Source organism: Myxocyprinus asiaticus, chromosome 1 (assembly GCF_019703515.2).
Source record: "Myxocyprinus asiaticus isolate MX2 ecotype Aquarium Trade chromosome 1, UBuf_Myxa_2, whole genome shotgun sequence".
NCBI classification, from domain to species: Eukaryota; Metazoa; Chordata; class Actinopteri; order Cypriniformes; family Catostomidae; genus Myxocyprinus; species Myxocyprinus asiaticus.
In genome coordinates, this window is record NC_059344.1 from 55,310,952 (window position 1) to 55,323,133 (window position 12,182).

The window sequence follows — 12,182 nt, forward strand, 5'->3', positions numbered from 1 at the left end:
ACCGAGACTGTCAGTCCCTAACATTCTGTCTAACATATTGTGTTCCACATAATACAAAGGGTCACATGGGTTTGGAACAACGTGAGGGTAGGGAAATGACACAATATTAAATTATAGTTTCACTTTAAAGGGATAGTTCACCCAAAAATGTTAATTCTTTCATCATTTACTCACCCTCATGTCATCCCAGATGTGTATGACTTTCTTTATTCTGCAGAACACAAATTAAGATTTTTAGAAGAATATTTCAGCTCTGAGGCCAAAGTTTTTATGCTCCAAAAAGCACATAAAGGCAGCACAAAAGTAATCCAGAAGACTCAAGTAGTTAAATCCATATCTTCAGAAGTGATACGATAGGTGTGGGTGAGAAACAGATGAATATGTCATTTTTTGCTAGACATTCTTCTCCCTGCCCAGCAGGAGACAATATGCTGAGAAGAATGTGAATCACCAAAAACACTGATCTGTTTCTCATCCACACCCGTCACATCACTTCTGAAGATACCGTTTTAACCACTGGAGTCTTATGGATTACTTTTATGCTGACATATGCAATTTTGTTTAGCTTTAAAATGTTGCCACCCATTCACTTGTATTGTATGGACCTACAGAGCTGAGAAATTCTTCTAAAAATCTTCATTTGAGTTCAGCAGATGAAAGAAAGTCATACACATCTGGGGTGGCATGAGTAAATAATGAGAAATTAAATTTTGGGGTGAACTATTCCTTTAAGAGCTCTTGTCAGATCTGGATTTGTCAATAAGAGAGGTTTGGAAACATTTCTAGTAATTATTACGGTGAAAAACGTGAAAATGTCCCACAAGGGCATTATATAAAAAAATGCTGAAATATAAATCAAAGTAAGATCATGCTTTATTAATGCCTACTTTCACTATTTCATAGCTTTTAAAGTCCTGCATGGATTCTTATTTCAGTATAGTTACAGTTTTCAGTGTCAAAAGAATTTAGATCATTAGTTCTGTACAGCAGTACAACTGCTCTCTTAACACAGAGTACGCAGCCTGTGTAGGGCACCAACCCCAGTCGCAGAACACTCGCTGTGTCTGAAACCGCCCCCCTATCCATTATATAGTGCACTATTTCAGGTGTCTGCCATTTTATAGGAGTGTCTGAATTCTTAGTGAGTCACTCATTCCCTACTTTTGTTCACTCATTCTTACCCACAATGCCCCCAATTTCGAGTGTTCATTTGATGTACACTCGACAATGGTTAGTTGTCCATAATCCACCACGGGGAAGACGTACGAGCTGGGAGTTTACTGCTTCCTTCGCTCCTGCAATGTTTTATTTAATGTTGAATGTATTAAATTACTTTGACAAATCATTACTTAAGGATTAGGGTTATAATAACCCTAACGATTATGAAAACAAGATAAGAGATAAAACGATTATTGTGCCACGTTCCATTTTGCAATGAAACACCCCGGCATTATATCTTTAAAGCATCCTTTAATAACAACAACATATAGAGGCAAAATATACAGATACATTTTTAAAATGTACTCTTTATTTGATAAAATGTGTTTACTCTTTATATTAACACACAGTATATTAAAAATGACAAACAGAATGATTTATTGTATTAATATATTATTTAAGAATTACCAGTAAGACAAGTATTTTAAAAAGTTCATGTGACGTCGTTTCTGTGACAGTCCTTAGAGCTCCAACACCGTGTATACGTCAGCGTCCGAATTCACTCACTCATTTCGTTCACTCACTGCTGAGATATAGTGCACTCACTGCCATTCACTATATAGGAAATAGTGAATGAATGAACCACTTCGGACACAGCCACTCTCTTCGCCATAGGATCACCTCGCGCCCGCACATCTCTCACGCGAGTGCCTCGCACCCTCCGCTGTGCACTTGCAGAAATGCTGTCTGTTCGCGCTCCAGTTGTCAATCACACGGACGGCAGAGCAAAAGGTATATACACTTAACTTTGTTTACATAGATTTATACAGTTTATCAGCCCAAAGTAGCTGTAATAGTTTCCAGTAAATGCATAAATACTACTCATGACATGCGGGACAAAGCACGCGCTGATATATTGCTGCGCTGATTTAAAAATGTACACTTAAAAACTGATGTCATAAGAGCCCAGTTACATTATCAGTGGCATATTTAGGCATGGGCAACATGGGCAGTTGCCCAGGGTGGCATCACACCAGGGACAACACGGGCAGCCCCCCTCCCCCCACTTCACCCAGGGCGCCATACAGGCTAGAACTGTTACTGTACATTATCACCCTGAAAATGACCATCACATTACACAGAAAAGCCTGTGTCAGCATTAGAGCCAAAACTTACCTCAGCGTGCTGCCTTAAATTGAAGCTGTGATTTTAATCTTGAAATATCCACTTGCCTTGGTGTTAAACGAAGGCATTGCATGACAAACTATTCTTTTTTTTTTTTTTTCCACTGTGCAGAGCGAAGAAAGAGTTTCACTTTGAAGAGTTTAATGCTGCAGCACTGATGACTTGAGTGACAGTCTGTGTCAGCTCGTGCAGCTGTGTGAACTTCTGCTCTCGTAAAAGTCCCATTCAATAACCTCTCAACTTACACATTAACTCAAATTAAACCCAGTAATGTAACGACAGGAAGTAAAAAAAAAAAAAAAATTCATTCAAAATTTAATTGAGTGTAAAAAGTACCCACTTTTAAACCGACTCTAAAAAGTAGATATTTTTTCCAAAAAGTTACTCAAGTGAATGTAACAAAGTAAATGTAGTGCATTACTACCCACCTCTGATGCTCCCTTCACCATGCTTAACAGTTGTTAAAGAGGTTTTGGTGTTGGTGTTCTGTGCCATTTTTCCTCCACACGGAGGATTGCACAAATTTACAAAGATGTTTAACTTTAACCAACTACAGAACATTCCCCCAAAAGCGTTTGTGGAACATGTAGGTGATCATGTGAAAACTTGAGAAGTGCCACAATTATTTTAAATTTATTTTTAACAGCAGTGGTTTTCATCATGGTATCCTTACATGAACACTGTCATTGCTCATTTTTATCATATTTTTATAGTGGACACATAAGACATGTTGTAGTTTGTAGAGTTTTCTAGATGTTTTGCAGTTACCTTTGGGTTTTTCCTCACTTCTTTCAGGATTGCCCATTCCCCTTTGCACTACCCAGACTCCTAGGGAGAGTAGCAACAGGCCTGAATTTTCCCCATTTACAGACAACTAGTCTTATTGTGGACTGATGAACACCCAGGTCTTTGACAATGCTTTTGAAGCCTTTTCCAGCTTTGTGCATCTCCTAAGGTCCTGTAAAAGTTTAGGGATCAAGGAATGGTTCACACCAACCAATCTTTCTTAAGAGAAACAGATTTGTCAGTAACCAGGCTTTGTGTGCGTTTATTTAAAGGGCAGTGCACCTGTTCAACCCATGCTACCAATCTCATCTCCTAAATTAAATCACCTGGCCTCATTTAGCTAATGGAAAAGTCATTAACAGAGGTTCACTTACTTTTTCCAGTCTGAACTGTAAATAATTACTCAATGTCTTCAATTCAATTTTGGAAAGTACAACTGTTTGTGTGTGTCAGATTGTGTTTGTCTATGTATAAATGTGACTTAGAAGATCAGACCACATTTTATTTGTAATCAGTGCAGAACTTCAGGTAATTCCAAAGGGTTTGCAAACTTTTACTTGCAACTGTGAATAAATTATTAAAATATAAAGAAATCAAAGCTATAAACAACAAATATTGCCATCATAGTATTCTTATACTTTTCCAATCTTTGTATCAGAATAATCATAATCTATTCTGCCTCCATTTGCATTTTTTTCCCAGTTCATAGTTTGTTCCAGAATCCACTTTAAGTTATTTGATTGTAGAGTACAATGGCTCATCCTGTCCTTGGTCTGGACAAACAGAGAAAAACAGTAATCTGTCAGTATATTAAATAATGTTGGAATTAATTATTTACATTTTAGGACATCACAGGTTATAGAAAATATGTATTGTTTGTAATGTTTTTGAGTTGGATAAATTGTTTTTGGTATAACGGGTACATTTTGGCCAATAAATCCTTAAAGGTAAAGTCCACCCAAAAATATAATATCTGTCATCATTTACTCACCCATGTTGTTCCAAACCTGTATAACTTTCTTCTGTGGAACACAAAAGGAGATGTTAGGCTGTATATTACACCCCTAACATTCTGCCTAACATCTTTTGTTTTCTACAAAAGAGAAAAAGTCATACAGGTTTGGAAAAACATGGGTGAGAAAATGACAGAATATTTATTCTTTTTTTTTTTTCATTTTGGGGTGAACGATCCCTTTATATCACTCTATTGAGTATACAGTTTTTCATCTCATTCTACATCTCCTTAGAAGAAAACTCTCAAAATTCTTTACCAGTGAGATTCTCCTTTGACTCCGACTCTGATATCAAAGTATACGTGTGATCAGCAATCTCCTTGCTTTGACCTGAGTATTGATTTAAAAAAAATATATTTTATTATCTCTCCATTTATTAAAAATATATCCATCAACACCAATATAACCACACAAAAACAAGAAAACAATCACATCCTGTAAACTGTGAAAATGTCCTGTATTACCAAGATTAACTATATTAGGGTCTCCAGCCAAGTAATATACGGTGTCATTTTGCTTTTGTGGGGGAACTGCTGTAAGAGGAGATAAAGACTTCTGTAAATATGTTGTCGTTATTTATATAAGGCAATAAGATAGCTCATACAAACAGAATATTGTGAAAACATTTACCAGGTTGTGCTGTAGAATCACCATTATCTACAGTCTCATATATATTCACCTTCTCCTTTTTGTTAGTAATGACAGCTGGAAAACCCAGGGAAAAGCAGCACTTATTAGCATATATTTTATTTGTCATTTATATGGCATGTGTCTGGGGGGATTGATAATTGAACATTGTGAATTCAGAATTATTTTTCATTATGCTTCATTTAAAATGTTTAAAGTTGCTGTATAACATGATTTTTGTGTTAGTAAATGAACTTCTGGTATATGACTGAATAGAACCTACAAGCAACAGTCACATAAGCTTTTTTTTAGCCCTGTAAATAAGTACTATTGCATCTTATTCAAATATCAGTTTGTATAAGAAGATGCAATCAAAATTAGAGCTCTTTTTTGTGAGAGTATAGAGTTATAGCTATAGTTTGAAGAGGGAGTTAATAATCAAAATTATCACATGAACATCCTTTTCCATAAAACTAGTTAATAGATTCTCACCTTTCCTTTTGATACATGCCAGTATCAAGAGTACGAGGGCCACAAACACAACTCCACAGGAGACTGCCACGATAACACCAACAGAATCTAGAAAAGCATTCAGACATTTTGTTTTTTTGAGAGTTTAATTTTTGATTAATTTTCAATTAGAATACACACAATCAAGACAGAATGACACCTTTAAATACCACTTTTTAACACATTCTGTAAACATTTTGCTGTAGTGGGAGAATATTTCGAAGATTTAATGAGACCTCAGCCCATTTAACGTCAGTCCTATGATTACATTTGCAAAAGAGCAAAAACAAACTGTACATGGGATTTACAAAACCTTTAAAACTGTCAGAGAGAAGATTTCAAGAATACTGATGATTCAGCTAGATGATACATGACAAACAATTTTCCCTTTGATCAAGAAAAGACTTTGACTCTGCTAGTTAATATAAAAGAAAACTGCAATATTTTAATTAACCTGGTGTTGTTGTCATAGTTCAACATACTGTATATGCCTGTGCTTTTTTGTCTGATATTTGTGGACCATAAAATATCATTAGACCTGGAACAAACAGTCAAATGTACCTGCTGAGGTGAATTTTGGGTGGGTGTTAGATTGAGTGCTCTTGGATTCTTTGACACTTTGTGAAATCACTGTAGTTATGGGGGTCACTAGAAGACAAAAGAAGAATGACACCATCATTTTTGCACTGCTAAATGGACAGCCAAATAAAAAAAAATCATAAGCCACGAGATTATCCATAAAACATGTCATTATGCTAATATTCATTCATTTAGAGTGACAATGTCTCTCCGATTTTCTATAATTTCTCTTCCAAATTTACACCTAATGATTTACCACACAGCAAATGGAAAATTTGGTATGCATTTAACTCTATATACTGTAGGCTGGTGCCTATGTGCTATTTTGCCTAATATTTATACACCATAACAGAAAAAAGCCCAAGAAAATGGTCTTCTAATCTAATTAGAATTGGAACAAACAGTCAAATGTACCTGTTGAGGTGAATTTTGGGTGGGTGTTAGATTGAGTGCTCTTGGATTCTTTGACAGTGCTTCTTTGTGAACTCACTGTAGTTATGGGGGTCACTAGAAGACGACAAAAGAAGAATACTGACACCATAATTTTTGCACTGCTAAATGGACAGCCAAAGGAAAAAATCATAAGCCACATGCCTATCCATAAAACATGTCATTATGCTAATATTCATTCATTTAGAGCGACAATGTCTCTCCGATTTTCTACAATTTCTCTTCTAAATTTACACCAACAAATGATTTACCACACAGTAAATGGAAAAAGTGGTATGCATTTAACTCTATATACTGTAGGCTGGTGCCTATGTGCTATTTTGCCTAATATTTATACACCATAACAGTAAAACGCCCAAGAAAATAGTCTTCTAATCTAATTAGACCTGGAACAAACAGTCAAATGTACCTGCTGAGGTGAATTGTGGGTGGGTGTTAGATTGAGTGCTCTTGGATTCTTTGACAGTGCTTCTTTGTGAAATCACTGTAGTTATGGGGGTCACTAGAAGACAAAAGAAGAATGACACCATCATTTTTGCACTGCTAAATGGACAGCCAAATGAAAAAATCATAAGCCACGTGACTATCCATAAAACATGTCATTATGCTAATATTCATTCATTTAGAGCGACAATGTCTCTCCGATTTTCTACAATTTCTCTTCTAAATTTACACCAACAAATGATTTACCACACAGTAAATGGAAAATGTGGTATGCATTTAACTCTATATACTGTAGGCTGGTGCCTATGTGCTATTTTGCCTAATATTTATACACCATAACAGTAAAACGCCCAAGAAAATAGTCTTCTAATCTAATTAGACCTGGAACAAACAGTCAAATGTACCTGTTGAGGTGAATTGTGGGTGGGTGTTAGATTGAGTGCTCTTGGATTCTTTGACAGTGCTTCTTTGTGAAATCACTGTAGTTATGGGGGTCACTAGAAGACAAAAGAAGAATGACACCATCATTTTTGCACTGCTAAATGGACAGCCAAATGAAAAAATCATAAGCCACGTGACTAGCCATAAAACATGTCATTATGCTAATATTCATTCATTTACAGCGACAATGTCTCTTTCTAAAATTTATCTTCCAAATTTACACCAACAAATGATTTACCACACAGTAAATGGAAAATGTGGTATGCATTTAACTCTATATACTGTAGGCTGATGTGATGCCTATGTTCTGTTTTGTCTAATAATTGTACACCATAACAGCAAAAAGCCCAAAATCTTCTCTCTAATTAGAACTGCACAAACAGCCATATGTACCTGTTGAGGTGAATTGTGGGTGTAGGCAATAAAACTAACTAACGCGACCTGCCTGATCTAATGCAATGCTCGATTTTTGTCCTTTACAGATGTCTGTTTAGTTTACTTTTATAAATAAGATCTCTAAGCAGATGAGACTTCAGTTAAAAAATAAACAGATTAAAATATGTATTAGGTAGGACCTGCTGAGTGTTGAGCATTAAATGAGATATTCATTTATTAATTAATAAAAAGATAAATTACATAAGCACCTAAACCCCATTGACTATGAACTAAAAACTACTGCTTACCACTTCTTATTAATGCTTAGTTTTATTAAACACAACAAGGTAAAAAATATATAAGTTTGCAGTAAAAATGTCAAAGGCTATAGACATTTTATATAGAATATTATTATGAATACATAACCTGACTTCAAATTGTTGCATATTTATAGCAGTATGAAGTAACATTTTTCAGTAAATATTACATTTTATGAATTATGTGGAACATATGAACACTCACCTGATGCTGTTACTGTCAGATTCACAACTGTATTCTCATTACAGTTGTAAATTCCAGAGTCTGAGAGAGAAACACTCTTTATGTGTAGTGATAAATCACTCAATACACGATAACGGTTGTGCGGATCATCAATGTATTTCTTTATCTCTTCATTTTGAACACTGAGAATAGTCCTTCTTTGTCCATCTCTATCTTTACTCCATACCACTTTCCCCTCATGTTTACAGTAGAGGAATGCATTATCTCCCTCAGTGACACTCTGACTGAATATTTCTGTCAAAATAAACAAAAAGAAACAGTTTAAATGCCATTACTAAACTACAGTGTTATTCTGATCTCTGACTGACACATTTTCCAGCTGAATTTGTTACATTCATTTTTATTTAAGAACAGAAATAGAAATAAAAAAAAAGAAAACATTCCTACACTCAAGCATTTTTTTTTTCTACAAAATACTTTTGCTTTTTTATTTTGGAACTAAGAAAATTGTTACTTTTAAAACCATTCATGTAATGATTGTAATGAAAAATGAAACATTTGTTATCACTCTGTGCGCCGATGCCCATCTGATTTGATATTTGTGCACAGTGAGCTCCGCTGTTCATGAGTGCAATGAAAGCGCTTCTCCAAGACACGCACATTCATAGAGTTCTGGGCCTCGTTTCCCAATAACTATTGAACTTAGCTGTTAAGAGCATTTTCTACGAGCGATTTTATGAAAGTTCGTTATTTTTTATGTGCGCCCAGGGTGTGAAATAGCACACGCCACCCGCAAAATGCGACGAGGCTCAATCCAGTTCGCGAGCTCCTCATCCAAATATATTTCATGCTCAAGTAATTTTACTCATCTACCCACAACAGGCGGGTGACCTGTAAGACGTCTCGAAGTGACACATGACAAGAAATGCTGTTAGTTAAAAAGACGCGCTTGAAGAAACACACTTTATTATATTTTTAAGAACAGACAAAAGAACAGCCGTCAGTGCTCGTGTCTGATTCGCTGTTTGTTCAGAGGCGTGTAATGGGACCCTGTCTCGTGGAACAAGCGCATCTAAAGTTATGTAGTTATCACTCCCTTTTCTCTGTTTCATTCGACTGAAAACTGTTTGCAAGAATAATGTAGTATATGAGAATGCTGCAAATCAGGGCCAGAGTGGGATTCATATTCAGTCCAGGATGTCATGTCCAAGTCAGCCCACACCCAAAAGGGGGGTTGGAGGTGAAGATGATAACAATAAAACAAGATCACAGCAAAAATATACAATATATGTAACTACTTGAAAATTATTTAAGCTCTCCATGTCATTATACCACATACGGCATTCAATAAGATTTTCACTTTGTCATAAAACATCATTGTATGTGTTGTAAAATTAAGTGAATGTTAAAGGGATATTTGATCATTTCCTCACCCTCATGCCATCCCAGATGTGTATGACTTTCTTTTGCAGAACATGAATGAAGATGTTTAGAAGAACTGTTGGTCCATTCAATGCAAGTAAATGAGAAGCGGTGAGAAACAGATCAATAATTAATAATTTTTTTACTATAAATCTCCACTTTCACTTTCATAAGCACTCTTCTCTCTTAACAGTTCTTCTTCTGTTTTTGGTGATTTACATAAGCATATCGCCCCCTACTGGGCAGGGAGGAGAATTTATAATAATAAAAAAAAAACTTAAATATTGATCTGTTTCTCACCCTCACCTATCATATTGCTTCTGAAGACATAGATTAAACCACTGGAGTTGTATGGATTACTTTTATGCTGCATTTATGTGATTTTTGTACCTTCTGAGTTCTGATCACCATTCACTTGCATTGAAAGGACCAACAGAACTGAGAAATTCTCAGAAAGTCATACACATCTGGGATGGCATGAGGGTGAGGAAATGATGAGAGAAATTTCATTTTTGGGTAAACTAAGTTTATTTTATAGACTATCTAGGCACATAATAACACTGTAGAATAGAACTGTAAATGTTTATAACTCTTTCAAGATGTACAGGCTCACACTTTAAATGGTCAGTGCTTTGTATTTTAGATAATTAAAATAGCAACAGATCCAGTTAAGAAACAATTAAGGTTGAGTGATTGTTTTTATATGCCATTGAAAAACGTGCCATTTTACAATGATAAGAGTGAAATAAAAGACTAAAAATAACACATTTGTACTTTTCTTTTACTTGGATTGTAAATGTTCAGGACGAAGGCAAAATGGTTACTGTCTCTTTAAGAGGGTTTTGTCGCATTATACAACATTGAAGGCACTTTGTGCAGTTTGTTTCATTGAGTTTAATCTTTTGAGAGCTGTAAAGTCCCATTATTTTTGTACCGTGTCGTGCTGTTGCATCTGTATGCATTTACTTTAAGTATTCTGTTATTTTGTGACAAAAAATAATTTTGCTATTATCATTCTGCACTGCTAGGGAAGAGGATTTCAGAGATTAATTAATTGAGATTGTGAGACTGCAGTCAGTATTAAACTTGTGATGATCTTGTACCTGAAGCATGTTCATTATTCAGTTATTAGTAGCCTATCTGTTCTCGATGCATCTTCCGTGATCCTTCTCGAGCTGTCACGTGAAGCACATCAGTTTCGTCTCTCACAGGATACTCTCTGATTTGTTTGGGTGTGAGATTATAAAATACAGACTGCGTCCGCTATAATACGGAACGCAATTCTGATCCTTTAAATACCGGATGCAAATGATCTCCGATCATCTCATGAGGTGCTGTGAGATTAGCGCAGTTCGCTCTTACACATTGTGAACGCAACTCTGCAGGTTCAGTAATATATACAGGTATCTTTGCATTAAAGAAACAAAGACAAAAGTAATTAAATCATAAAGTAGTTATTTTCTTTAGGCAGCATTAACTGTATTACCAAAACGCAATACAAACACATTAGATAAGAACACACATTTGGCAGCATTTTTTGGGAACACAAGGGAATTTATTATGATGATTATTTTAATTATCTTTACATTTATAATTGTCTTTAGTTCTTAATTTGTAAGCTATAAGTAATTTTTCACCTGTTGTGATACTTGTGTGATGGCAAATGGAGAAATGTTTGGATTTGGGGAGGTGGTTATACATATATAAGATTTTTTTTAATCACTTCGTTATTTTAATTGATTTTTTCGTTTCGTTTAAAGTGCAATTTGAATATAGAAATGTCCTTTAAATTTTTCGTGTTTCAATAACTAAATTTAATTTTTAAAGCAAAAATATTCACCGACATTGGGGGTTGACCATATAATCGGATATCGCGATATTTTAAATGCGATTATCGTTCAAATATTTTTTTACATATCGCCCAGTCCAAAAGGGAAGTTACATTTTTCATGAACAATTGTAAAATGAAGTAATTTTATGGAGACTCGCACAAACACGTGTATTCAATTCCATATTACAACATGTTACCTATTAATTTTTGCATATTTGTTCAATGACTATATAAACATTTTATTTTATTAAAAAAACTTTGCTTTTGAAAATAGTAAATTATTTGTTTGTGGTATGGCTCTTTTGAAAAAATTAATCAACCAAAAATTCAAAAATTGTCTCCTTAGTAAAAAAAGGTTCCAGACCCCTGAACTAGACTATTAAACAATGTCAAAAAAATAACAGGTTGTGTCTGTCTGTCAGTCATACCATTCACACTTAAATCTGAAACTTTAGACAAAGATAATGATACTACTCACCACTCCGAGCTGATTGTGTGTTCCAGTAGAGCAGAAGAAACATGAAGACAATTTGCTTCATGTCTCCTGTCAGTGTCACAATGAGATGAACCTCTGCTGATGAGCCCGTTCAAGTTTTAAGGTCTCACTTCACATTAAACTTTACCACAGACAAATGGATTAACAGAATTTATTTTCTTCGTGGGTACTGTCTTCTTAGAGGTATGGACACATTTATTTTTTTCTGTACTATACGAAGACAGCTGATTCTATTCTGAAATGAAACAGGAAGAGAAGTGTTTGGTTCATGGTTTTGGATTCCTCTGTGTATCTGCGCCTGTGTGTTTTTTTTTTATTTTAGTGCAAGTGTAGTTTGCTATGCAGAAACAGAAGATAGTGAATG

The 12,182-nt window shown here is 35.1% G+C and overlaps 1 protein-coding gene across 14 annotated transcripts in view; it reads right to left on the bottom strand.

Moving 5' to 3' along the window:
* Positions 1-12,182, bottom strand: part of LOC127446536 (mucin-3A-like) — a 28,782-nt gene extending 16,600 nt beyond the window's left edge. For 2 of the 14 annotated variants that reach the window (XM_051707533.1, XM_051707567.1), the window contains exons 1-6: positions 11,801-12,179; positions 8,091-8,363; positions 7,157-7,249; positions 6,718-6,810; positions 6,273-6,365; positions 5,841-5,927 (exon numbers count right to left, since the gene is read on the bottom strand). In XM_051707533.1, coding sequence (XP_051563493.1) covers positions 5,841-5,927; positions 6,273-6,365; positions 6,718-6,810; positions 7,157-7,249; positions 8,091-8,363; positions 11,801-11,861 — 700 coding nt within the window. In that variant the 5' untranslated portion in view covers positions 11,862-12,179. Of the gene's footprint in view, positions 1-3,081; positions 3,903-4,400; positions 4,473-4,606; positions 4,676-4,772; positions 4,848-5,261; positions 5,349-5,840; positions 5,928-6,272; positions 6,366-6,717; positions 6,811-7,156; positions 7,250-8,090; positions 8,364-11,800 lie in introns of those variants that run through there. The other 12 variants (XM_051707547.1, XM_051707596.1, XM_051707641.1 and 9 more) reach the window with 12 other exon arrangements.